The sequence below is a fragment of the Garra rufa genome, chromosome 8, assembly GCF_049309525.1.
Source record: "Garra rufa chromosome 8, GarRuf1.0, whole genome shotgun sequence".
NCBI classification, from domain to species: Eukaryota; Metazoa; Chordata; class Actinopteri; order Cypriniformes; family Cyprinidae; genus Garra; species Garra rufa.
This window is the reverse complement of record NC_133368.1, coordinates 29,440,947-29,467,745: the sequence shown is the minus strand read 5'-3', so window position 1 is coordinate 29,467,745 and position 26,799 is coordinate 29,440,947. Positions and strand designations below refer to the sequence as shown.

Sequence of the window (26,799 nt, the reverse complement as noted above, 5' to 3'; positions counted from 1 at the left end):
CAACAGTAAAGCATCCTGAGACCATTCATGTGTGGGGTTGCTTCTCATCCAAGGGAGTGGGCTCACTCACAATTTTGCCCAAAAACACAGCCATGAATAAAGAATGGTACCAAAACACCCTCCAGCAGCAACTTCTTCCAATAATCCAACAACAGTTTGGTGAAGAACAATGCATTTTCCAGCATGATGGAGCACCGTGCTATAAGGCAAAAGTGATAACTAAGTGGCTCGGGGACCAAAACGTTGAAATTTTGGGTCCATGGCCTGGAAACTCCCCAGATCTTAATCCCATTGAGAACTTGTGGTCAATCCTCAAGAGGCGGGTGGACAAACAAAAACCCACTAATTCTGACAAACTCCAAAAAGTGATTATGAAAGAATGGGTTACTATCAGTCAGGATTTGGCCCAGAAGTTGATTGAGAGCATGCCCAGTCGAATTGCAGAGGTCCTGAAAAAGAAGGGCCAACACTGCAAATACTGACTTTGCATAAATGTCATGTAATTGTCGATAAAAGCCTTTTAAACGTATGAAGTGCTTGTAATTATATTTCAGTACATCACAGAAACAACTGAAACAAAGATCTAAAAGCAGTTTAGCAGCAAATTTTGTGAAAACTAATATTTGTGTCATTCTCAAAACTTTTGGCCACAACTGTATATATATATATATATATATATATATATATATATATATATATATATATACACTGTCTCCAAGATTTTGAATAATATATTGTATAATGTTACAAAAGCTTTTTATTTCAGATAAATGCTGATCTTGGGATATTTTATTTGGATATTCATCAAAGAATCCTTAAAAAATGTAATGAATTGTTTTAAATATTGATAATAATAATGGGGAAAAAGTTTCTTGAACAGCAAATCAGCATATTAGAATCATTTCTGAAGGATCATGTGACACTGAAGACTGGAGTAATGATGCTGAAAATTTTTAAATAGTAAAAATATTTCACAATATTGCTTTTGCTGTATTTTGTATCAAATAAATGCAGGTTTGGTGAGCAGAAGAGACTTCTTTAAAAAAAAAAAAAAAAAAGCATTAAAAATCTTATACTGTAATGATAACAAATTGATCCTTACTGTGAATCCACAATATGTCCAAGATTTCTATAATTTTGTTGTCCATAGGAATTTTCCAACATAAAACTTTTTTTGCTTTGGCTTCTTGTATATAGTCAGTGTTGCTTCGAAAGTTCCTGTCTATTATAGTGCAGAGATATTTAAAGCTGGTGACCTGCTTCACATCCTGTGCTGCCAGCTCGAGCGTAACTTTCTAATCACGGCTCCTTCGTCTTGGTGATATTAATGTGTGGGGAGCTGTTATCAAACCAGAAGACACGGCTGTCAACATACTGGAAATAGACTATTTACATCCTCCCAGCAAGCAACCAAAGCTGTATCATCAGCATACTTGAAAGGAGCAGGTCACTGTTGTTACACCGCACTTGACTGCTATATATTAACATGATATAACAGGTGAGAGGCAGCGGCTCACATCCCTGAGGAGCGCCAGTCGGATGAGGTGCTGTTCATACGGACTTGCTGAAGCAGCACTTTGATGCAAAGGACCAACCTGCTGTTCACATTTACATCATGTATTAAGTACTTTAGGGTTGAACTGCATTAAAGGCAGTTAAAGAGTTAGTTTTGTTCAAATGCTGTCAGATGTGTCCAGCATAGGTAAGCTTGATAAGCAAAATGCACGGTGCAATTCATCTTTTTCAGATTTAAATTCTTTACAGTAGAGGCCACATGCATTTAAGAACTGATGTAAGATCAGTAGGTCAAATGGCATTAAATTTGCACATGGAGGTTTGGGTACAAGGATGTAAGAGATGTTCTTCCAGGCCAGGGTAGTAACGTTTCTAAAACATTCGAGTAAACCCTGCTGTGCAGGATTCCTTTAAAACCTTCTCCTTCAGCACATCTAGATCCTATAACCTTCAAACCCAGGCTTTCAAAACTACTTTAAACCTCAGGCAAGGTCTGTCAAACCAATATTCAAAGTTTGTCTTGGTGGACTTAACTTTTCTAGTTTAATAACTTTAAAATAAGAACTGTCAGCACACATTATTTTATTTTTTATGATTATTACTATTCAGTGCTACAAGAACCAAAGGTATTTCATTAACCTCATTAGCTACCAGACAAAAAAAGTGAATACATTTCAGTGATTTGTGGTTTATAGTTTGTTCCAAAAGGTTTCTGTTTAAAGCATTTAACCAGCTTTTTCTTCAACGTGGAATCTGGTTCATTAGCCGCTATAGAGAGTGCACTTACATCACGATTTGGTCAGTTACCGCATGTGCATCCATATTGGAAATACTTGGATGTAAACAACAGGATGGACTGCATGGTTAATGTACTTATGAATACTTTCTGCTAATTTGTGCTGTCTGAACCACAGAAAAAACATGTGAACATATGTAAATCATATAGAGAAGGACTTAGTAAGCAGGAAAAGTTATTTTGACAAATTAAAGTTAATAGGTGGTAAAGATACCTAAAAGCAGTATTATTTAAGATATTAGCCTAATATTTCACCTACCTGACCGGAAACAATGAGCACAAACACGAATGTTGTCAAGATTCTTGCCCTGAAAATCCTGGTTCTGTTTGGCCAACCACAAATGCCTTTTGTTCCTCAGCTAAAAATAGCTAGACGCCGATGAGACGGAAGCTATGTACGTTTTTGTATTATACCCGTTTTTTTTTTTTGTTTTTATGAAATGCTTTTGTTGGGGATTTGAGATTTGAATGCGGCTTAAAGCGCCCCCTTGAGGACGACATGTAAGATGTATAAGGTGTACAGTAGGTGGCGATAATACACCACTTCTGTAATTAACCAAAGTAAATAAAAGAGAAGAAGAGTAAGCAACCCCGTTTAAATCATGGCACAGGTGTCTCAGCCAAAAGATGTACAGACAACACCCGTTAAAACAGCAGCAAATGCGTGTAGGTTGTGTGATCAGAGTTTCAATCCATCCAGAAGTAATAAATACTGACTGTTTCACGGACATAAGCTTGTGAACAAAGCGGATTACACGGTCGTGCTGAAGGAATTTGTTGGCAAACTTCAGGACACGACTCTGGCCATCTGCGGCTCGTGTAAAACTCTGTTACTGAGGTACGGGCGCGTGTCCGAAGACGCAGAACGAATTAAAATGCTCATTCAGGATATGTGGAAGAAGACCAGAGAGAAACCGTGTGCGACTTCAAGTCCCAAATTAGAAGTGAAGAGACGACGAGAAGTGATGGACACTGCAGCATATGATGATGGCGGCCCAAACACTGCATCCCGCTCACTACAATCCACTGACAGTCGCTGTCAACAAACATTACTTGGGTGTATGTGGTCTGGAGGTTAATATACGGTAGACTTTTGCCTATTTCTTATAAAATTCTTGCCAGAAGCCACTTTTATGTGGGCAAACTATATTAAATGAATTAGGATTTTGTGATATATATGTTCTGTTTTGTTCTGAATAAAATACTGTCTTAAAACATTAATATACGCATCTACTATGTTTTAAATAGTAATTATTCCATGGAATGTCTGGATACTGGATTCTGATTGGCTGGCAGGTGTGCAGTAAAACCGTTTAATGCACAGGTAGTTCCAAGTCAGTTTAATCACCGTTCTATATTAATGCGCTGCTTTAATTGATGCACGCAAAAGCACAGAGAGAGAGAGAGAGGTCGGAGATCGCATTGTGCTGCGCACATACATAAACTTTTTGTCAGCGTTTGCCTGCGATCCTTATTAAAATAGCCTAGATACTAGATCGCTATATTATATTCCTCAGCAACGGGGTGGTAAAACTGCTGTTTTTGAATGAATTGTTGTTTGTAGAGAGAGACGCACAGCATGCAGGCAGGTAACGTTGCGCACACACACAACTGTCATCTCTCTTGCCTTCACACTCTCTCTTGGTCGATCGATAATCTACTAAAACAAATGCCATATTTCATTCAAATAAATGTGATTTTACCGGACTATTTAGTCTGATTTGAAGCGGCCAGAATGCTAGAGCTGCGTGTCATAACTGACGAAAATAACCGTCTTTTTTTATCCATTCAGTCAAATTTTGCGCTGCAAATATCAATCCTAGTTTTAATTTGTCTATAACCATGGAATAAGCGGGATAATCAACGGCTTGTCGTGCGTTAAAGGATTTAAAATGCACTTCGCGGAGGTTATTAGCCTCCAGGTCGTGCATTTAAAATCATTTAACGCACGGCAAACCGTTGATTATCCCTTACATAAAGTTGAGGTCAAAAGTTTACATACACCTTGCAGAACCTGCAAAAGGTTAATTATTTACCAAAACAAGAGAAATCATACAAAATGCATTTTATTTTTTATTTAGTACTGACCTGAATAAGATATTATATTAAAGATTTTTACATAGTCCACAAAAGAAAATAATAGTTTTATAAAAATGACCGTTCAAAAGTTTGACCATTAAAAAATTTACATACACTTTTTAATACTGTTTTGTTACCTAAATGATCCACAGCTGTTTTTGGTTTTGTTTTGTTTAGAAATGACTAAATTGTTTGTCCTAAACAGTTAAACTGCCCACTGTTCTTCAGAAAATCTTTGAAGTCCTACAAATTCTTTGGGTTTTCAGCATTTTTATGTATTTGAGCCCCAACAATGACTATGATTTTGAGATCCATCTTTTCACACTGAGGACAACTGAGGGACTCATGCAACTATTACAGAAGGTTAAAGCTCACTGATGCTCCGGAAGGAATGTGATATTTGTGATATTTAGGCAAAAAGTACACTTTTTTTTTTTTCAAAGGTTTTCACCCCCAGCTCTTAATGTATTGTTTTTTCTTCTGAAGCATCAGTGAGTGTTTTAAGCTTCTGTAATAGTTGCATATGAGTCCCTCAGTTGTCCTCAGTGTGAAAAGATGAATCTTAAAATCATACAGTCATTGTTGAAAAGGGCTCAAATAGACAAAAATGCTGAAAAACCAAATAATTTGTGGGATTTGAAGGATTTTTTTTAAACAGTGAGAGTTTAACTATTCAGGACAAACAAGGGACTCATGAACAACTATCCTACTATCCTACAAACTACTAGTTTGAACCAAGGTATTTTTCGTAAAACTATGGTTATACAAAATACAAATGGTAATCAATATTGCCAAAAAAATGGATACTACTACAGTTGGTGACCATGGTTAATTTTCATAAAGGACCGTAGCAGTGGAGTGAAATAGATCTGATTTATTACAGTAAATGGTTCTGTATTTTGACTAGATGTTTATAATAAGCTGTTAATTTTTTTTCAGGAGAAGCTTAAAACTGCATCAAAACCTTGACAGGAGAAACTAAGAATATTTCAACAGACTTCACATCAAATTGCAAAACATATTATGGTCAATTTTCAGGTTACTCAACTAAAGTGAAAATGTTTATTAATATATGAATTCAACTTATTTTTCAATGTGAAAGAAGCCATTTCCTGTGAATGTGCAAGACCTCTGATTTATTAGGAGCTATAGGTAAATAAATAAATGGTCTGTCATGCCTTTTTCATTTATCTTTTGTTACATACACTACCATTCATAAGGTTTTCAACAGTAAGATTTTAATGTTTTTTAAAGAAGTCTCTTCTGCTCACCAAGCCCGCATTTATTTGATCCAAAGTACAGCAAAAACAGTAATATTTTGAATTATTTTTACTATTTAAAATAACTGTTTTCTAATTGAATATATTCAAAATTTAATTTTTTTCCTGTGATTTCAAAGCAATTAAGCGTCATTACTCCAGTCACATGATCCTTCAGAAAGCATTCTGATTTGCTGCTCAAAAAACATTTTATTATTATGTTGATAACAGCTGAGTAGATGTTTTTTTTTTTTTTAGGTTTCTTTGATGAATAGAAAGTTCATAAGAACAATATTTATCTAAAATAGAAATCTTTTGTAATATTATAAATGTTTTTATCATCATTTTTGATCAGTTTAAAGCATCTTTGCTAAATACAAGTATTTATTTCTATAATTTATTTTCCAAAAAATGTTACAATGTTACAAAAGCTTTTTATTTCAGATAAATGCTGATCTTTGGATCTTTCTATTAATCAATGAATCCTGAAAAAAAAAGTTTTAAATATTGATAATTTGATTAATAATAATTAGTTTAGAACAATTAATTGCAGGCTTGGTGAGCAAGAAAATACTTTTGACTGCTAGTGTGTGTGTGTGTATATATATATATATATATATATACACACACATATATACATATACCAACATGACAAATAAATTGTGATTAAAACTGTGGAAGGTTTATTTGCACAACAAACTGATGTTTGTGATTACGATAATAATATATGAAATAAGTTTGCTGTATCAAGCTGTATAATTAACTGTTTTGTACAGCTAAAATAACAGGAAGCAGCTTTCAGTTAAAAATGGCTGTTAATGTAGACAGACTGTAGTGTTATATTATTATATACTTGTCTAAAATGCATTTTGTCACTTTCAAGCCCAGCACATAGAGAGGCAGATAAAGGAGGAGTTTCTACGTGTCGAAGCATCAGTAAGGATAACTAAACTGAGGAAGGAAGAAGAGCAGAAGAGTCAGACATTGAATGAGAGTTTTGAGAAAATGAACACAGAGATTTCCTCTCTTTCAGACACTATCCGAGCCATAGAGGAGGAGATGAAAGCTGAAGATGCTTTATTCCTACAAGTATGAAGCATGTCCATTTACTTATAGGAGATTCAATACTGAAGACAAATGCAAAAAAGTTGTTTTAAAAATTAACTTACGTTTTGTTATATAATCTGTATTTTTGAACAGAACTATGATGCCACTTAGAAAAGGTTTATATTGTTTTCCTTCTGTTCTTCCTAACTCACCCACAGCATCACTAACTAAATGTTTCTAAACACCTGAGCAACCTGAAGTTTACTGTGTTACAGAAGATACAGAAAACTGTTGAATAACGAGTTTAGCTCTATCATAGGGGTCGTTTGACTTATTTCATGTTCATGTGACTCTCTCTTCAGCTTCTGTGACCTTTGACCCCAACACTGCTCACTGTAATCTCATCTCAATCTCACCAGCTCTCCTCCCAGTGAAAGAAAAACTTCAAACTTCAGCTGGACTGGGACAGTGGAACTTTGTTGTTCTTTATAGTGGAATTCAATGGGGATCAGTGGGTTGAAGGTCCAAATTGCATTTTCAAAGCAGCTTTAAAGGGCTCTGTATTCCTCAAATGGGATTGTGTAGAGCCATTTTAACCTGCACTGAAACTGCAATTTGGACCTTCAACCTATTGGCCACCACTGAAGTCCACTATATGGAGAAAAATCCTGGAATGTTTTCCTCAAAAACTTAATTTATCTTAAACTGCAGAAAGAAAAACATGAACAGACGTGACATGGGGATGAGTAAATTATCAGGAAATTGCTGTTCCTCGCTGAAGTTGCTGAAACTGCTGTTCCTCACTTAGGAGTCACACTTGTGATATCTGTGGTCTGTTGGAAACTCAAAAGCGAAGACCAGACTCTTGGGTGTCTTCAGCAGGCTTCTTTATTGAGAATGTGCTCTGATACATTGTATACATTGTAGGTTATAAACATTTAGGGGGCAATGCTTAGAAATGGAGACAAAGCACCTGAGTGATGACTTTAATCAAAGCATGTAAATGAAGTATTCCGGTATAGCAACCTGCCCCATTTCACCAGTCCTAATCCAGTCATTTTAACTACTCAAAGATTGAGGCAGAGGCACCAAGAGCTATTACAAACAAAAGGTGAGAGTCTCAGTAATCTGGATCATTTGATATAACAATAAGAGAACAGAAACTGGCAGGAACCTCTTAATACAAACTTTGCTTGAGAGAATCATTTGTGACCCTGGACCACAAAATCAGTCTTAAGTAGCATGGCTATATTTGTAGCAATAGCCAAAAATACATTGCATGGGTCAAAATGATCTTATTTTTATATTATTTATATTTAATTTTATATTTAATTGTATTATTTTCTTTTATGACAAATCGTTAGGATATTAAGTAAAGATCATGTTCCATGAAGATATTTTTTAAATTCCCTCCCGTAAATATATTAAAACTTAATTTTTGATTAGTAATATGCATTGCCAAGAACTTCATTTGGACAACTTTAAAGGCGATTTTCTCAGTAGTTAGATTTTTTTGCACCCTCAGATCCCCGATTTTCAAGTAATTGTATCTCGGGCTAAATATTGACCTATCCTAACAAACCATACATCAATTTTTAAAAAATGGACTCTTATGACTGGTTTTGTGGTCCAGGGTCACATTTATCTGATGTCATCATATTTACCCTAAATGCTAAATACAGTGTACTTCACCATAGTTTTTAATGTGATGGTATGTCACAACATATGATCACCAAATCTTCCACAGGTCAAATTAGAAGAAATGAAAGAAATGGTTTGTTTCTATCATATTTATTCTTAAATATTGTGTATTTTTAGAGGATTTCATGATATTAACAATATTTACCTCTGAATTATGAACCATTTATTTCTATATAAAATAATACAAATATTCGAACATATATCTCTTTTTTTATTATTATTAATACAGTGTTTTAAATAAATAAACAAATAAATAAAATATAATGCATATCAGGCAGATTGGTGCCCTCTGGTGGAATAAAAGAAATCACATGTAATAACATGGCATAACAACTAGAGGCCTGCATAGCCCTAGACCTGTGTATTCCTTAGTTTTCAGATATGTGACCCTGGGCCACAAAATCAGTCTTAAGAAGCACGGGTATATTTGTAGCGGTAGCCAAAAATACATTGTATGTGTCAAAATTATTATTTTTTTATGCCAAAAATCATTAGAATATTAAGTAAAGAGCATGTTTCATGAATATATTTTGTAAATTTCCTACTGTAAATATATCAAAACTAAATTTTTAAATAGTAATATGCATTGCTTAGAACTTAATTTGGACAACTTTAAAGGCGATTTTCTCAGTATTTAGATATTTTTTGCACCCTCAGATTTTAGATTTTCAAATAGTTATATCTCGGCTAAATATTGTCCTGTCCTAACAATCCATACTTTAATGAAAAGCTTATTTATTCACCTGAATGTATGTATAAAAATCAGTTTCCGCAAATTAACTCAGACTAGTTTTGTGGTCCCGGTTCACATATAATGACTTGTAAAAGGTTTCCATTTGGATATTTATTTAGACATGAACAGATACTACTTCATTGTGGCTGATTTGTAGACTGTATTACTCATTATTTTCGGATTTTTAGTATTTTAAGACCATTTAGCCGTTTCTGTCCATGTTTTTGCATGTTGATGTAGCAAGTGCCACAAAAGTCACCAACCTCCGTACCTTTCTGATGAAGCAAAAAATGTAAACAAAATCCAAAGACAGAACAGAAGAAGATGGACAGTTACTACTGCCGAAGACATCTCTGCTACACTTGCTGATACTGGTTTTTAATAAACTGGTTTTAGATGCAGTTCATGGAGTTATACTTTGTGATTGTGTTTTTCATTTTTAGGGCTTAAGTAGGAAAAAATAAGCATTTAAGTTCCTTATTTTGATCGTTATTTAGGTTGATAAAATGTTCAATGTTGATTAAGTTACCTTTTTTATTCTCTAAACGCTTTACAACACATTTGTATGAATTATTATGTCATGGACACACTAAAATGATACCGCGAACTTTTATACCAGCAGAACATAATCCAGCATTTTGCTGACGCTTCTTTTGATGACTTTCCAAGCCCCGCCCACTGTTCGTTACCATGTAAAGTGACCAACCACAGCTGGTCTTTTTTCTTAACGCGATCAACTGCGCCATTTTGGTAGGCAAAGTAGAGCTCAAAGCAACGCAATACAGTTGAAGCATTTGGTAATAATAAAATGGTAATAAATTGTGCTGTGAGGGGTTGTCGCAGCCGCTTGACAAGTGGCAGCAAGCTGAGATTTTTTAGAGTACCGCGGGTGAGAACACGCGAAGGAGAGGAAACTAGAGCACTTTGTGAAAGAAGACGGGCTACATGGCTAGCCAGATTAAACAGGACTGCGGTCTCGGACGGCCGCAGAGTGTGTTCGGATCACTTCATCCAAGGTAAACAACACGCAGCGCGTAAAAAGTAGTTTTTTATTACACTTGCATAAAAATAATTTAGCTCAAGTTTATGTCAGCTGCAGACTGTACTCTATTTATATCGTTAGCATGCTTTTTAGACTGTTTTTTATTTATCACAAAATATGTTAAAGGATGGTCACAGTCCACTTATTACGTTCATTTTAGGTAAACCAAGTTACCTTCATGATGAAACAAATCCTGACTGGGCACCGTCACTCAAGTTGGAAGTTTTTAAAGACCCTCACAGCCAGTCAAAGTTAAGCAGGTATCAGAGAGCCAAAAAAAGACGAGCTTTAAAAAATATGGGAAAAGATGTAAAAGCAGACCCCCTTCCTGAGGCAGTTTCAGTGACACAAGTCACTGAACAGCCATGTATTAGCACAGAGGAGAGTGAGATGGAGGCAACTGCTCCATGGGATTTAGTGACCTGTACGAACGTGAAGATTGAATGCCAGACAGTAGCATGTGATGCCAACACTGATTCTGCATCATGCATATACACACCCAGCACTGAAGCTAAGGTGAGTTGATCCATTACTTGATATGTGACCCTGGACCACAAAACCAGTCTTAAGTAGCATATATATATATATATATATATTTTTTTTTTTTTCTTTTATGCCAAAAATCATTAGGATATTAAGTAAAGATCATGTTCCATGAAGATTTTTTATAAGTTTCCTACCATGAATATGTTAAAACTTAATTTTTGATTAGTATTATGCATGGCTAAGAACTTCATTTGGACAACTTTAAAGATGATTTTCTCAGTATTTAATTTTTTTTGCACCCATTAGATTCCAGATTTTCAAATAATTGTATTTCAACCAAATATTGTCTTATCCTAACAAACAATACATCAATAGAAAGCTTATTTATTCAGCTTTCAATCAGCTTTCAATTCAATCTCAATGTTAAAAAAAATGACTCTTAGGACTGGTTTTGTGGTCCAGGGTCACATATGGCCTGGAGGCTTTATCCCCAGTAATACATGACATAAAGTAAGATAAAAGAAAAGTAATTAATTTCTTTCAGGAGAACATCAAAGCTCAATTAGAACCTATATGGGAGAAGTTGAGAGTCTTACAGGAGTTTCAGCAAACCTTGCGTCAAACGGAAGAACACATTAAGGTTAGAATTTAGTCATGTGGTTTCAACTTTAGAAGGTTTGCATTTGCATCACAATTTGGTCAGTTACCAGGATGCGCAGCCATATTGGCGATATTTGGATGTAAACAACAGCATGGATTGCACAGTTAATGTACTACTGAATACGTTGTTCTGCTGTCTAAACCATGGAAAAATGTTTTTTTCCCAGTCTGACCCATTAGTACAGCCCAAAACATGACAATAACTGACCATTTTCAGCAGCAATAATCAGCAAAATATGCAAGTTTTGTTCGGTTCTCTGCATTGTTTACATTCAGTGTTGCCAATATTGCTGATCGATAACTCTTTGTGGAAACACTCTATTTTGAAAATGTATGTTGACGAAACCACCTTATTGATTTTTAAAGGCAGAAGTAAACCATTTCCTTTGTATGTTTAAAACTTCAGATTTATTAGCCACTATGTGTAAATAACTAGAGGGATAACAAATGCTTATGATTATGATAATAAAATAATATTATAGAAACATCAAGCAAAGTAATGGACTGTTTTTGTACAGCTAAAATAACGGAAGATGATTGACACTGGAGGCTTTGCATATTCAAATTAAAAATGACTGTGCACAAAATTGTTATAAATAAGGTGAATATATCATGGTTTACCTATTTTGTCTTTTTTGGAAACGCCTTTGATTCCAGGTCCAGGCTAAATGCACAGAGCAGCAGATTAAGGAGAATTTTGTCCAACTTTACCAGTTTTTGTCTAATGAAGAGGCAGTCATGATAAAAGCACTGAGAGAGGAAGAAGAACAAAAGAGCCGAATATTGAGGAAGAAGATTGAGAAGATGAGAAAAGAGATGTCATCTTTTTCTGCCACAATCACAGCTATAGAGGAGGAGATGAAAGCTGCAGATGCTGCATTTCTACAAGTATGTAGCATTTTTTTGTTAGAGGAACACTTTTATTAAATCATGTGAATTTTAAAAATTCTAATTTAGTTTCACGTTTCTTATCTTTTTTTCTTTTCTTTTTTTTACAGAGTTATGATGCCACTTTGGAAAGGTTTGTATCGTTTCTCATCTGTTGTTCTTAACTCAATCCCACAGCGTCACTGACTACTTATTGTTTTTCAGAGTTTCCCAGTGTAAACCGCTGGACCCAGAGGACATTTCTGGAGTTCTGATCAATGTGTCAAAATACCTGAGCAACCTAAAGTTTACTGTGTTAGAGAAGATGCAGAAAACTATTGAATACAGTGAGTAAAGCACACAACAATAAATCCAGCTCCATCATAAGGGTCATTTGATTTATTTCATGTTCATGTGTCTCTCTCTTCAGCTCCTGTGACGTTTGACCCCAACACTGCTCACTGTAATCTCATCGTGTCTGATGACTTGACCAGTGTGAGGTACAGCGATGAGGAACAGGCACTTCCTAATACTCCAGAGAGATTTGACATGTTTGCCTGTGTTCTGGGCTCAGAGGGCTTTGACTCTAGCTCTCACTGCTGGGACGTTGAGGTCGGAGACAGTACAGGCTGGTTCCTCGGAGTGATGACCGAATCTGCTCAGAGGAGGAATAAAATATTCTCAAGAAGTGGAATCTGGCTGGTGGGTCATTTCTGTGGTGAATATCAAGCACATGAACCACCACAAGCACCAGCTCTCCTCCTAGTGAAAGAGAAACTGCAGAGGATCAGAGTTTGGCTGGACTGGGACAGTGGAAATCTGTTGTTCACTGACCCTCTTACTGACACACACATACACTCTTTTACACACAGGTTCACTGAAAGATTATTTCCATTTTTTGGTGTTGGCTGTAGCATTTCTCCTTTGGTTATTTTACCTGTAAACTGAATCTGAAACTTGAGTCCAGTTAATGGTGAAGTTGTATTTATAATAAATGGAGAATAGATTTGTCTTGTATATTTTGCAGTTATTTATGAATTTTTATTCCTAATGTTTTAAAACTTCTTCTTTTTTCAGTCAAGTGGCTAAGATATGAACATGGGTTGTATGTGCAGTGAATACAAGAAGCGTTCATTTTAATATTCATTTCCTAGCTGAGTAAAACATGTACATGTGTAGTTTCACATTAGCGTCCTAATATTAATGTCCACATTATCATCATTGCATGACGGTAACATTAATAACTTTACCTAATCCAGATAAATCAGTCAGGAAGTTTTAAGAGTGTCAAAGACTATGAAACTATGAAAAGCTTTACTTGAAACTAAAATAGTATAATTTTAACTTAAAAGTAATAACTAAAACTGAACTGTATAGGTGTTTATATATAGACATGTTTAAAATAAACCAATACATAACTCAAAACAAAATACTAAAATTATTAAATGATAACGGAAAGTATGAAATAAAAACTATACATATAAATAAATATATATATATATATATATACACACACTATCAGTCAAAATGTTTTGAACAGTAACAATTTATTAAAGCCTTTATTTGATCTAAATACAGCAAAACAGTAAAAAAAATATTATTTTTGAATTTACTATTTAAAATAACTGCTTTCTATTTGAATATATTTTAAAATTTAATTTATTCCTGTGATTTCAACGCTGAATTTTTAGCATCATTACTCCAGTCACATGATCCTAATTTTCTGATTTGCAGCTCATTTATATACATTTATTATGTTGAAAACAGCTGAGTAGATTTTTTTTCAGGTTTCTTTAATGAATAGAAATTTCAGAAGAACATAATTTATCTGAAATAGAAATATTTTGTAACATTATAAATGTCTTTATCATCACTTTTAATCAATTTAAAGCATTCTTGCTAAATAAGAGTATTAATTAAAAAATTATACTGACTAAGCTTTTGAATGGTATAGTGTATAATGTTACAAAAGCTTTTTATTTTAGATAAATGCTGATCTTTGCATCTTTTTATTCACCAAAGAATCCTGAAACAAATCACTCAACGGTTTTAAATATTGATGATAATAATTTAAAAAAATGTTTCTTGAACATCAAATCACTCAGCATATTAGAATGACTTCTGAAAGATCATGTGACATTGAAGACTGGAGTAATGATGCTAAAATGTACCTTTGAACCAATAAATTACACTTTAAAATATATATTCAAATAGCCAACAGTTACTTTAAATATTAATTATTTCCAAATTTGTTTTTGTTGTACTTTGGATCAAATAAGCATTTGGTGAGCAAAAGAGATAAAAACATTAAAAATGTAAAAACTTTTGATTGGTATTTTCGCTCGGAGCATGAGCACTCTTCTCATTCTGGCCAAGAACCGCCCACTTAGACCGGAAGAAATCACGTGACTGACATGTAACGCGACCAATCACAGTTCGCTGTTCGAACTACAGTTCGTTTTTGGGGGCGGGTAAATCTGAAATCGATGATGATAATAATGGCACAGGAGTCTCCGCAAAACGTTGTGCAGACCAAACCGAAGAAAGTGGAAAATGGCTGTTTGCTTTGTGGTAGGGAATTCTATGCATCCAAATGTAATAAACACCGACTGTTTCACGGACGCAAGTCTGAAAACAAAGCGGATTATGCGGTCGTGCTGGAAGAATTAGTTGGCAAAGTTCATGACACGACGCTGGCCGTGTGCGGCACATGCAGGACTCTGTTACTGAGGTACGACCGCGTGTCCAAAGATGCAGAACGAATAAAATGGCTTATTAAAGATACGTGGAGGAAAGTGAGGGAGAAACGATGTGCGGAGTCAACGCCTTCACTCGAAGTGAAGAGACGACGAGAAGTGATGGACACAGCAGCAAATAATGATGACAAAAACACTGCGTCCACCTCACTACAGTCCACTGACAGCACTTCAGCTAAAGTCAGTAAGCTCTAGAGACACTAATATATTATACAGAACAAAGTATGCTTTGCTTAAGCTTTTGACTATCTGACGCCATTAAACTCTTTAATCAAATAAAACCCACTGAGTTTTTCTCAGAAGTGCTCATTGTAGCGACTCTAACTTATAAACAAAACTTTTTTTCATAGGTCTAATTTTTAGCTATAACAGATTCATGTATTAATTGTTCGTGTGATTCCGAGCCTTTCAATCAATTGGTCGGACTGGTTCACAAAATGGGATTAAATGATTCGGTCACGAATCGGACTGAGCCAGTTCTAGTGAGTCTCGATTCAACAGCTCACTGATACAGCTGCTTTGACACAATCTGCATTGTAAAAAGCACTATATAAATAATCGTGACTTGACTACACTGAGCAGAGAACTGGTTCACGAAAAGGGATTGAATGATTTGGTCATGAATCGGACAGAATCAGTTCTAGAGTCTCGAATGAACAGCTCACTGATTCATTGAATGAAGAACTGGTTCACAAAACTTGATTGATTGATTGATTCGGTCATGAATTGGACTGAATCAGTTCTAGAGTTTCGAGTAAACAGCTCACTAATTCATTGAACTAAGAACTGGTTCATAAAATTGGATGATTGGGTCATGAATCGGACTGAATCATTTCTAATGTCTCGAATGAACAGCTCACTGATTCATTGAACCAAGAAGTGGTTCATAAAATGAGATGGAATGATTCAGTCATGAATCGGATTGAATCAGTTTCTAGCAAGTCTCAGTCCAACAGCTCACAATACATTTAACCAAGAACTGGTTCACAAAACAGGATTGAATGAATTGGACTGAATCATTTCTAATGTCTCAAGTGAACAGCTTACTGAATAATTGAACCAAGAACTGGTTCACAAAACATGTTTTAATGATTCGGTCATGAATTGGACTGAATCAGTTCTAGAGTCTCAAATAAACGGCTTACAGATTCACTGAACCGAACATTGATTCACAAAACGAGATTGAATGATTTTGTCATGAATCAGACTGAATCAGTTCTAGAGTTTTTATTCAACAGCTCATTGATACATTGAACTGAGAATTGGTTCACAAAAAAAGAAGTGAATGATTCTGTTTTTAATTGGACTGAATCAGTTCTAGAGTTTTAAGTGAACAGCTCACTGATTAATTGAACCAAGAACTGGTTCACAAAATGTGAATGATTTGGTTATAAATCAGACTGAATCAGTTCTAAAATCTCGAGTGATCAGCTTACTGATTCATTGAACCAAGAACTGGTTCACAAAACAGAAGTGAATGATTTGTTCATGAATCAGACTGAATCAGTTCTAGAGTCTTAGGTCAACAGCTCACTGATTCATTGAACCGAGAACCTATTGAGCATTTGAGCAAAATGTAAGTTACTTTAATGACCAAGTAGAAGAAATATTAAAAAAGAAAGCTTGCTGAAAATAATAATACAAAAAGTAATAATACTGTATTAAAATGTGAAAAAATAAATGAATCTGAAACAAGTACATGTTTAATTTAGTAAATGTACAGGAGCTGGTAACAGGCGTTTTTACATTAACTCATTCTGTTGATTTATTCCAGGAGAAACTCAAAACTGCATTAAAACCATTGCAAGCGAAGTTGAGAATATTTCAGGAGTTTCAAAAGACTTCGCTTCAAACTGGAGAACATGTTAATGTAAGGATTTATTCAAGTTTGTTTTTTGCTAAATTGCTAATAATTGCTAAAGCATGCTTATGTTGTTTATGCATTTCTAGAATATAGACATACTTTAGTTTTCAGTTTCAGGTTCAATACACAGAAGGACGGATTAAGGAGGAGTTTGTGAAGCTTCGCCAAAGTTTGTTTAATGAAGAAGCAGCCAGGAAAAAAGCACTGAGAGAGGAAGAAGAGCAAAAGAGCCAGATACTGAGGAAGAAGATTGAGAAGATGAGCAAAGAGATGTCATCTCTTTCTGCCACAATCACAGCTATAGAGGAGGAGATCAAAGCTGAAGATGCTGTATTCCTACAAGTATGAAACATATATATATAAATTAATGCAAATGTCATATTCAAAAATTCAAGAATTAATTCAATGCATTATTTCTTCTTTTTTTGACAGAACTATGATGCCACTTTGAAAAGGTTTGTATTGTTTAGGGCTGCAACTAACGATTATTTTAATAATCGATTAATCTGTCGATTATTTTTTCGATTAATCGATGAATCGGATAAAAAAAACAACAAGAGATTTACAACCCTTTATTCAAAAACAGAACTAAAATCTTTAGAAAGTGCACGAACATGTTGCTCCTTGAACTGTTATAATAATAATAATAATAAAATAAAAATGGACTAACACAAAAAACATACACGTATGCTTTACATCTGCCAAATATATAGACTAAATAAACTAAAATTACTATCCGTCAAGACAGCGGCTTGCTGTGGTGTACATGCTGCATTTCCCATCAAGAAGCCTCTAAAATTAAATTCCTCAGTGCGCATTAAAAAAGTCATGTGACTTTGCACGCTGGAACGGGATAACTTGACTAACTTTCTGCTACATTCATTCTGCCATGGCGGTGTTTAGTGTCCTGCCATCAGCAGCGACCAGCTGGAAGAGTTCCGCATTCAAATGCACGCAAAACTGGCCTCAAAGCCCCAGCAAAAGTAATTACCATGAATGTGTCAAGGCAAAAATTAAGAAAATATTCGAGTTACTTATTAATAAACTAGTATTTTCTGATTCAGTGTTGCAAAGATGAAATTGACGATCCTGCCATCTGCTCATTAATGCCTAATGCATCTTTATGGATTAGCTAATGAAAGAGTTTTGTTTTCGACTTTAATTATTTCGTTTTATAGTAAAATAATAATTTAAAGCTTTCTAGATATTGTGTTTGTGAGGCAATTACCTGGGTTTCGGTTAATTATTGTGAAGCGCTCCTGTTTAAACCAAAGATATCAAGCCTATTCTGTTTGTTTTCTTTAAGAGCACATTTTGTTGATACTGTTAGTACACACAAACTAAGGTAGACCCTTTACAGTTCCGACCCGGGTGGTAATTACTCTTACCTTTATGAGCAAAAAAGAAATTCCACATTGCACTGGCGTCTCCATGTCCTGCAAAGCGCGCTTCTCTCCGCACAAACTTTGGAATTATCTTGATTGAATGATTAAACTAATATTGTGATATGTTTTAAGTTTTTTTATATCAATGGATTTTAATTTAAATCGCGATGAATTAAGCAGGCTTTTGATCTTTCTGCCGCTGTTTGCTAGGTATAACTTTAAAAAACAAAAAATTTAATTTAACAAACAAAAAGTGTTCCAAATATATCTCTAAATTAACTTTATAAACTAAAGGAACGAAAATAAATGTAATCACTTTGCTATTAAAAACAGCAGCTGTGTAATGAGGAAGAGAAAGAGAAAAAAAGACAGTCGGACTGGAAATTCAGTCGGCCAAAAATTGATGAGCTGTCGGACATTTTTACAAGGAATGTTTGTTTAATAGCCTATTTAATACTCTTAGGCTACTTTCTTAATTAAATATATTATTTCTTTGATTTACTTTAGTGTTTTTAGGCTGCTTGTTCGCTGACTGAAGTGTAGGCTATATATAAAAAACAACGTGCCACCGTCACAGCCCTATTCAAAACTGAGACGATTTCACCTCAGCAGAGCTCCTCTTTCTCCTTACGGTTGTGGTATGTTTTCGACACATTATACAGACAGACAGTGTTACAAAAACTATAGAAGTAGTTTTCTCCATCTCCACTATCCAACGACCCGTACAGCAGCTGTTTTGCGATCGAGCATTGGCTGCTGTGAAAGTACGCTAGCCAAAGTAGGCTTAAATATCAAACATGTTTGATATAAATCGGGGCAGCATATATATATAATGTAGAAACGGTGCTTTATGCTCAAATGTTCCAGTTTTGCGCATAAGTTAAATTCGCATTTTTGGATGGAAACACAGCTTATGAGGTGCCGAACTCTGCTGGCATCAGTGCGGGAGAGAGACCGAATGTGTCCACTCCACTCTGCGCTCAATTTTTTTTTAAATATATATAATAACAACCAAATGTCTCTGCGTCGCGCGACACAACGAATCGATTATGAAATTCGTTGCCAACGCTTTTAGTAATCGATTTTTATCGATTTTATCGATTCGTTGTTGCAGCCCTAGTATTGTTACTCATCTGTTGATCTGAACTCAGACTCACAGCGTCACTGACTACTGAGTGTTTTTCAGAGTTTCCCAGTGTAAACCGCTGGACCCAGAGGACATTTCTGGAGTTCTGATTAATGTGCCAAAACACCTGAGCAACCTAAAGTTTACTGTGTTAGAGAAGATGCAGAAAACTGTTGAACACAGTGAGTAAAGCACACAACAATTAATTCAGCTCCATCATCAGCATCATTTGTTTTATTTAATGTACATGTCTCTCTCTTCAGCTCCTGTGACGTTTGACCCCAACACTGCTCACTGTAATCTCATGGTGTCTGATGACTTGACCAGTGTGAGGTACAGCGATGAGGAACAGACACTTCCTAATAATCCAGAGAGATTCGACATGTTTGCCTGTGTTCTGGGCTCAGAGGGCTTTGACTCTAGCTCTCACTGCTGGGACGTTGAGGTCGGAGACAGTACAGGCTGGTTCCTCGGAGTGATGACCGAATCTGCTCAGAGGAGGAATAAGATATTCTCAAGAAGTGGAATCTGGCTGGTGGGTCATTTCTGTGGTAAGTATAATACACACGAACCACCACAAGCACCAGCTCTCCTCCCAGTGAAAGAGAAACTGCAGAGGATCAGAGTATGTCTGGACTGGGACAGTGGAAAGCTGTCATTCTCTGACCCTCTTACTGACACACACATTCACTCTTTTACACACAGGTTCACTGAAAGAATATTTCCATTTTTCGGTGTTGGCTGTAACATTTCTCCTTTGGTTATCTTACCTGTAAATTCCTCAGTAAAAAAAGAATCACTGTAGATCAAGTTATTAATCTTGAGATAAACTCAGTTGTCTTCATTTAATATTCATTGACTCTGCTGCTAATGATGTTTAGTCATATATAATAAATAATTAAAAACATGCTCATTGACTTCTTGATGTTAAGTCTATTAAAATTAAAAGTATATATTTAAAGGTGTAGATACCTAATGAAAATTCTGTCATTTATTACTCACCCTCACGTCATTCCAAACGTTCTATGACGTGGGTAACCAAACAGTTGCTGGTCTTCACTGACTTTCATAGTCCACGTAAATTATTTTTCTTCAATCTTCATTTTTTTACATGAAGAAAGAAAATGCATTGTGCCTATGTATAAGCTATATGTCCCATTCAGCGATTTAAATTAGACCTCAGGTTATATTATGACAATAACAGTGTTTTGGAACCTTTTCACCAGTGAATTTCCTTTTTACAAGTAACTTTTTCGTTTTGGTAATTTGTGATCACTGGATTTTTAAAAATGATTTGCAATTGCTCTCACAGCAGTGTTGTTATTGGGAACTAAAACTGTTAAAAACCTTAAAGGGATAGTTCACCCAAAAATGAAAATTCTGTTATTAATTATACTTTTGTTTGTCTTCAGAACACAAATTAAGATATTTTTGATGAAATCCAAGAGCTTTCTGTGCGCAAAGAAAACAAAAAAACATTATTCAACAATTTCTTCTCTTCCGTGTCAATCTTCGATACACATTCACAAGTATGCGTCATGGTTCTCTGTGAATACGCAGAGGACGCTGACATGGAAAAGTAGAAATTGTTGAATAAAGTGGTTATTTTTGTTTTCTTTGTGCACAAAAAGTATTTTCATATCTTCATAACATCAAGGTTGAATCACTGATGTCACATGGACTATTTTAAGGAAGTCCTTACTACCTTTCTAGGCCTTGAACATGTCAGGTGTGTTGCTGTCTATAGAGGGTCAGAAAGCTCTCTGATTTCATCAAAAATATCTTAAATTGTGTTGCGAAGATGAACGAAGGTCTTACGGGTTCGGAACCTCATGAGGGTGAGAATTGTCAATTTTTGGTGAACTATCCCCTTAATTAGCATTTTTGGTAATTAGGCTAAAATAAAATGTACATTTTAGATTAAATAAATGTAAACTAAAAAAAATGAATAAAAATATTGCCTTGACAGCTAATTAAAATATATTTATGTACTTAAGGCTATATATATTAAACTATAGAAAATTAGTCAAATTAAAATGAAAACTGAACATGTAAAAACTAATTTAAAAAAAGTGTTAATAATAAAAAAAACTTAAGTAATAATAAAACAACACTGATTTACATAGTGATTACTAGGTAAAACAATGAAAATTGTAAAACTTAGCAAATGTTTTTAATTTTATTCATTTATTTATCAAGAGTTTTAGTGACTGTAGCAACCGTGAATAATGAATACCATTTGAATGACAAATTGTATTTATTTAGCATTTTCAGAAATACTCTTACTTCACTATTAACATAATCAATGAATAACATGCTGTTTTCAAGCCATTACATCTTATAAATTGGTGGCCAATTAATAGAACACTAGTATTTTCATTAGCTAAAAATGATTTTAAATCAGTTATTTCTATCTTTTGCTGTAGTGTGTCAGTAGGAAATATCAGTTTACATTTCCAAACATTCATTTTGCCATTAATTGTAATAATCCAGTGAGATTTTTTGATTGCACAACGAGTCTGACAACAGCCAGTGCTCCACACAGATCTGATCTCATCATCATCCAGTTTGTCTGGAATGACATAAAGGAACAGATCAAACTGAGACAGACTAAATCCAGAAGAACTGTGGCAACGTCTCCAAGATGCTTCAAGAAACCTTCCTGCAAAGCTACAGTACTGCTAAGATTTAGACACCTGTGTAAAAATGAGGAAATCAACATTTGGTGTGACCATCGTTTCAGTTTAAAGCAGCTTTTGCCCTAGGTGCACTTGCACATAGTTTTTCAGGTATCTTTGCAGGTAGGTTTCTTGAAGCATCTTGAAGACGTTGCCACAGTTCTTCTGGATTTAGTCTGTCTCATTTTGTTCTGTTTCTTCATGTCATTCCAGACATGTCATGTGAAAACAAAAACCTCACTGGATTATTACAATTAATGGCAAAATGAAAATGTAATGTTTGGAAATGTAAACTGATATCTCCTACTGACACACTACAGCAAATAATAGAAATAACTGACTTAAAACCATTTTTTAGCTGGTGAAAATACTAGTGTTCTAATCATTTTGGCCACCACTCTAAGTTACACATGACAGTTCATCTCCTTGGTTTTACTGCCCCAAAGTTTTTCCCTCCCCTCTGTCTTTCCATCTATTCCCACTGTCAAACTCACTTTGTGTCAGTGGAAATCTGCAGTAGAGGAGTGCTGATCTCGCTGGACTGGTAACTGCTGGTAACTTTCAGCAGGCAGCTGAGCAGCATGTCTTTGGCCTGGGCTGTCTCCATGTTCTGCTCGCGGCTCAGCTGGAGAGTCATCTGGTCCAGGCTGGTCTGCAGAAGCTCCGAGGCCATGACAGGCCTAGTTGCTGTGGGTCCCTCAGTCAGATACTCCTTGTACAGCTCCAAAAGCTTCTGTTCTAGGTAGCCATTGAGCTGCGAGTTAGAGAGTGGCCGGCTGAACTGCAGAAGAGAGGAACGCTCACGCCCACTTTCTTCCCTCCAGTGCCTCGAACTCCTGTATTTGTGGACCAAAGGAGGCAGGAGGGAAGGAGAGGGAACATCTCCAGACAGAAGGAAGGGCCCAGGTTGGGGGTCCTGAATGAGATTACCCTTTACATCTCCTGTGCCAGGGCTGAGCGGCAGCACCTGGCCACCAGCAATATGTAAATCACCGTAATGCTGGCAGATGCTGTGGCAGCTCGAAGGTACCAAAAAGGCCTCTGCTTCTGGGGTGTCCGCATGCCTGGGGATATCCACACCTATGGCGAGTTGCCGTCCTGCTGCAGGGTCTGTGGGGGAAGAGTGGGATTCGCTCTCCTGGGTCTTGGTCCGGGTTGTATTCTCTAGGGATGAGTGGATAGGCTTTTGTGCTGAGAGGAGGTGACTTGGTGGAGATGAGGATGGTGCTGTGACTGTGCAGCATGAAGAGGGATTTACACTCTCTGAATCAGCTTCAAACACCAGACTCCACAGCTTACCTTCACACAACATCTACAGTATACAAACACAGGAGTTACAGAAGTTAAATTGATTCACATTGACCATAAAGAAAAGGAGTCTTAAACTCGAATGACTTCAAAAAGTCAGTACATTCAATGACAGTATGATTTTGAGATCCATCTTTTCACACTGAGGACAACTGAAGGACTCATATGCAACTATTACAGAAGCTTCAAACGCTCACTGATGCTCCAGAAGGAAAAACCATGGATTAAGAGCTGGGGGGTGAAACTTTTTGAATTTGGAGATCAGGGTAAATTTGACTTATTTTGTCTTCTGAAAAACATGTAAGTATTAGATATAAAAATATGATATTGAGGCAAAATAAGAAAAATGTACACATCTCCATTCTGTTCAAAAGTTTTCACCCCCCGGCTCTTAATGAATTATTTTTCATTCTGGAGCATCCGTGAGTGTTTGAACCTCCTGTAATAGTTGTATATAAGTCCCTCAGTTGTCCTCAGTGTGAAAAGATGGGTCTGAAAATCCCATTTTGGTTTAAATGTACAAAAATGCTGAAAAACCAAAGAACCTAACCATTTAGCCTTGACTTAATTGATGGGCCACAAGTTTGAGATTCCAGCATAATTACAGCAAAAATGTAATATCATTGCTTAGTCCATTTCAAATCACCACAAGAATACGAAATAAAGTTAAGTAATTTAGGACATTTTTGCATCATCGTCTTGTCATTACCCAATTAATTGGATCAACAAACTAGACTAGAATCCAGCTAGAAAGTGCCAAATGTAGACAGACAAACAGACAGTTTCCTAAACCTTACCTTTATTCTGCAGAAGAATCTCTGGATGTTGAGCTGCTGTGGTTCTGCGCAGTTCTGTCTCTCTCTCTGAATCTGCTGTTTTTAAGCACTGCTGTAGCGGTTTTTTATTTCACTGTAAGTGAAAGTTACGCTATAATTGTTCACTTTTATGCTCCACTGAGGGAGGAAGTGAAACTGTGATAGAATTCTGTCTTCTATGTAAATTTTGAACCACATTTATGTGCATTTATACATGTTCTCATAATGCAAGCTTGTTATATTCATTACAATAGACTTCAATGAGCCGTTCCTCTTGAAATTGTGTAATGTGCTATTAGCCATTAACAAGTTAAGAGTATTTCCATTTACCTCAGACCAGCGCACACCACTCTCTTTGCTGTGCTTCCCATACATTTTCAGTCTTTGTAATGTGGGGGCCAATGGTAATTTCCATAATGGAGGGTATATTAACTTCAAATATATAAAACATAAAAGATATTGAGGTGAATTAAGGAGATGGACCATGGTCCTATTCTGGGTATTTATTGACACAACAAATTGTTGTAATCTTTAATTCTTTTTCTTTTAAACTCTCTCACACTATTTCATGCAGCTGTTATGTTTTGCAGTTTCATTAGAATGGGAAAAAAATGCCTCTATAGACGGCAGATTTCCCCTAATACCACCTGCAACTATTCAGATTCTTATGTAACAGTGAGTTTTCATTTCCCCATTGAAACCAAATAGTCCAATTCCAGTGTAATTTAAACTAGTACTAGACATGTAGATTGAACATACGTCTATGTAGCGCTGGTTAGTCGGCTAAAGGGTTGGTGACAAAATGCTGCATCACCTACATTAATTATTCATGTGATGATCTGTCTATCTTGGGTAAAAAGAAAGATTACCTGATTACCAGCAAACAAGCACATATACACTATTATAGGCACTTAGCTAGATATGCACAAGCAAAATACAGTCAAACCAAAATGTATTCAGACACCTTCAACATTTCTCACATTATCACAGTTTATTCGCTATAGTTTAGAAAATGATCAAATATGGCAAGAACTCAAGAGTTAAAACTGTGTCAGAACAAAATCTTGATAATGTCAGATAACTTTGATTGAAAGATATGTAACAAAACATGGTCAGGTCAAAGTGTCAAATCAAATTTGTATCAGTTTTACTGGTAGTCCACTGTATAAAGAATTTGTGGGTATAATATGTCACAGTTTATTTTGCTATCCTCACTTCCATAAATAAACTTGCATAAGTGTCCTCCACCAACTAGTAAAAAATATCTCAAATTATATCTGGTGTCTGAATAATTTTTGGTTTGACTGCACATAGTACTTTTCTGTATACTTATCTACATCTTACCTACAGACAAAAAAAGTCAATTTAATGTGCCCAGTTAGAGTTTGATGAGTAATTTCCACGTAATTATTTTAAGTTTACTCTGCAGTACTCAAGTAAGTTTCATTGTCATGGTTTGTAAACCTTATTCAAATAAACCCAACAACAAAAGCAACCATAAAGCAGTATAAAAAGAACTCAAAATAATATTATACTATATTTATTTCATACTGATGCTTCAGAAGGAAACACAATGCATTAGGAGCCGGGGGTAAACTTTTGAACTGAATGAAGATGTGCACTTTTTTTTTTTTTTTTTTTTTGCCTAAACATCTTTTTTCTTTTCCATTTAGTACTGCACTTCAGAAGGCACTTTTATGTTTCCTAGAAGACAAAATAAATTGATTTAATTTACCTTTCAAATTTAATTTACCCTGATCTTCAAATTCAAAAAGTTTCCACCCCCCAGCTCTTAATGCATTGTGTATCCATTTTGTCTGGTATCCCATCAACTAGTCAGCAGTGTTGTCTAATCTAAAATCTATTAACAGCAAGCCTTGTCTGGTACCCAAGACTGTATTAACAGTCTTCTGTCAGCCAAGTTTTTGACTGAGTAAAGCCAGAGAAGAGTAGTAACAAGACGTGGTGAAGATAATAAAAAGAACCTGAGTTTATTGAATCATCTCTGACCAACACAAAAGTAACAAGTGTGGTTTCACCAAACTCCTTCGCAACAACATCCCACAAAACCTTGCATATGCATATCTCTTAGTGAACATAAACATTTCATTAAAAACTCCACAATCATCAGATTAAATGGCTAATCATTATAAATGATAATAGATTAATAAAACAAAGAAAAATCACAAATGTATGACTCCTCTCATCAAGCAACACACACAGTTAGCATTTTGAGGATCCTTAGATCCTTCAATACACACAAGGAATAAACTCCCTTAATGGTGACCACATAACTCCCATCCAGAGTCCACACAATACCCCACCAGAAACTTTAGCCGGCTTGCTGTAGTGGCTCTAGCTCAAGTGTCTGACTCATTTGTTTAATATGAATGGATCTGTACTCATCTTTGTCTTTATTTTCCTGAGATCCAGCAATTCATCATTTTTAAACAAGTTCTGATAACATATCTGAGACACAATTGTGTATCCACTAATATAAAAAAGACTGTATTGACATTTTTAAGTTAATTAATTTAATTACTGATAATTTAGCAAAGAAAAAACTATTTAGCAATAAATACAATTGATTTATTCATTTACTTGCATAATTACTTATTCCAGAGTAACAGGAAAAAAAAAACAAGGTTTTTCTGTAATGTTTCCAACATGCTATCATATCAA

At 35.4% G+C, this 26,799-nt stretch overlaps 3 protein-coding genes across 3 annotated transcripts; 2 read left to right on the top strand and 1 right to left on the bottom strand.

Annotated features, from left to right (window-relative positions):
• Positions 1–9,890: 9,890 nt before the first annotated feature.
• Positions 9,891–13,202, top strand: LOC141341106 (probable E3 ubiquitin-protein ligase TRIML1). Its single transcript, XM_073846250.1, has 7 exons — positions 9,891–10,146; positions 10,333–10,688; positions 11,203–11,298; positions 11,976–12,206; positions 12,317–12,339; positions 12,411–12,532; positions 12,616–13,202. Exons 1-7 carry the CDS (start codon positions 9,939–9,941, stop codon positions 13,131–13,133), a joined length of 1,554 nt encoding a protein of 517 aa, XP_073702351.1. The 5' UTR covers positions 9,891–9,938; the 3' UTR covers positions 13,134–13,202.
• Positions 13,203–14,683: 1,481 nt separating this feature from the next.
• Positions 14,684–20,206, top strand: LOC141341197 (E3 ubiquitin-protein ligase TRIM35-like). Its single transcript, XM_073846344.1, has 6 exons — positions 14,684–15,121; positions 16,716–16,811; positions 16,917–17,147; positions 17,238–17,260; positions 19,377–19,498; positions 19,580–20,206. The coding sequence occupies exons 1-6, from the start codon at positions 14,684–14,686 to the stop codon at positions 20,119–20,121; spliced, it is 1,452 nt and encodes a 483-aa protein (XP_073702445.1). The 3' UTR covers positions 20,122–20,206.
• Positions 20,207–20,445: 239 nt separating this feature from the next.
• Positions 20,446–24,657, bottom strand: LOC141341041 (TLR adapter interacting with SLC15A4 on the lysosome). The gene has a single exon (XM_073846179.1). The coding sequence runs from the start codon at positions 23,304–23,306 to the stop codon at positions 22,485–22,487; it is 822 nt and encodes a 273-aa protein (XP_073702280.1). The 5' UTR covers positions 23,307–24,657; the 3' UTR covers positions 20,446–22,484.
• Positions 24,658–26,799: the final 2,142 nt, after the last annotated feature.

Coding starts and splice junctions, on each gene's coding strand:
- LOC141341106 (XM_073846250.1), top strand. CDS start 9,939: ATGGTAATAAATTGTGCTGTGAGGGGTTGTCGCAGCCGCTTGACAAGT. Junction 10,689..11,202: donor CACCCAGCACTGAAGCTAAG/GTGAGTTGATCC, acceptor AATTTCTTTCAG/GAGAACATCAAAGCTCAATT. Junction 12,340..12,410: donor TATGATGCCACTTTGGAAAG/GTTTGTATCGTT, acceptor ATTGTTTTTCAG/AGTTTCCCAGTGTAAACCGC.
- LOC141341197 (XM_073846344.1), top strand. CDS start 14,684: ATGGCACAGGAGTCTCCGCAAAACGTTGTGCAGACCAAACCGAAGAAA. Junction 15,122..16,715: donor CTGACAGCACTTCAGCTAAA/GTCAGTAAGCTC, acceptor GATTTATTCCAG/GAGAAACTCAAAACTGCATT. Junction 17,261..19,376: donor TATGATGCCACTTTGAAAAG/GTTTGTATTGTT, acceptor AGTGTTTTTCAG/AGTTTCCCAGTGTAAACCGC.
- LOC141341041 (XM_073846179.1), bottom strand. CDS start 23,306: ATGTTGTGTGAAGGTAAGCTGTGGAGTCTGGTGTTTGAAGCTGATTCA.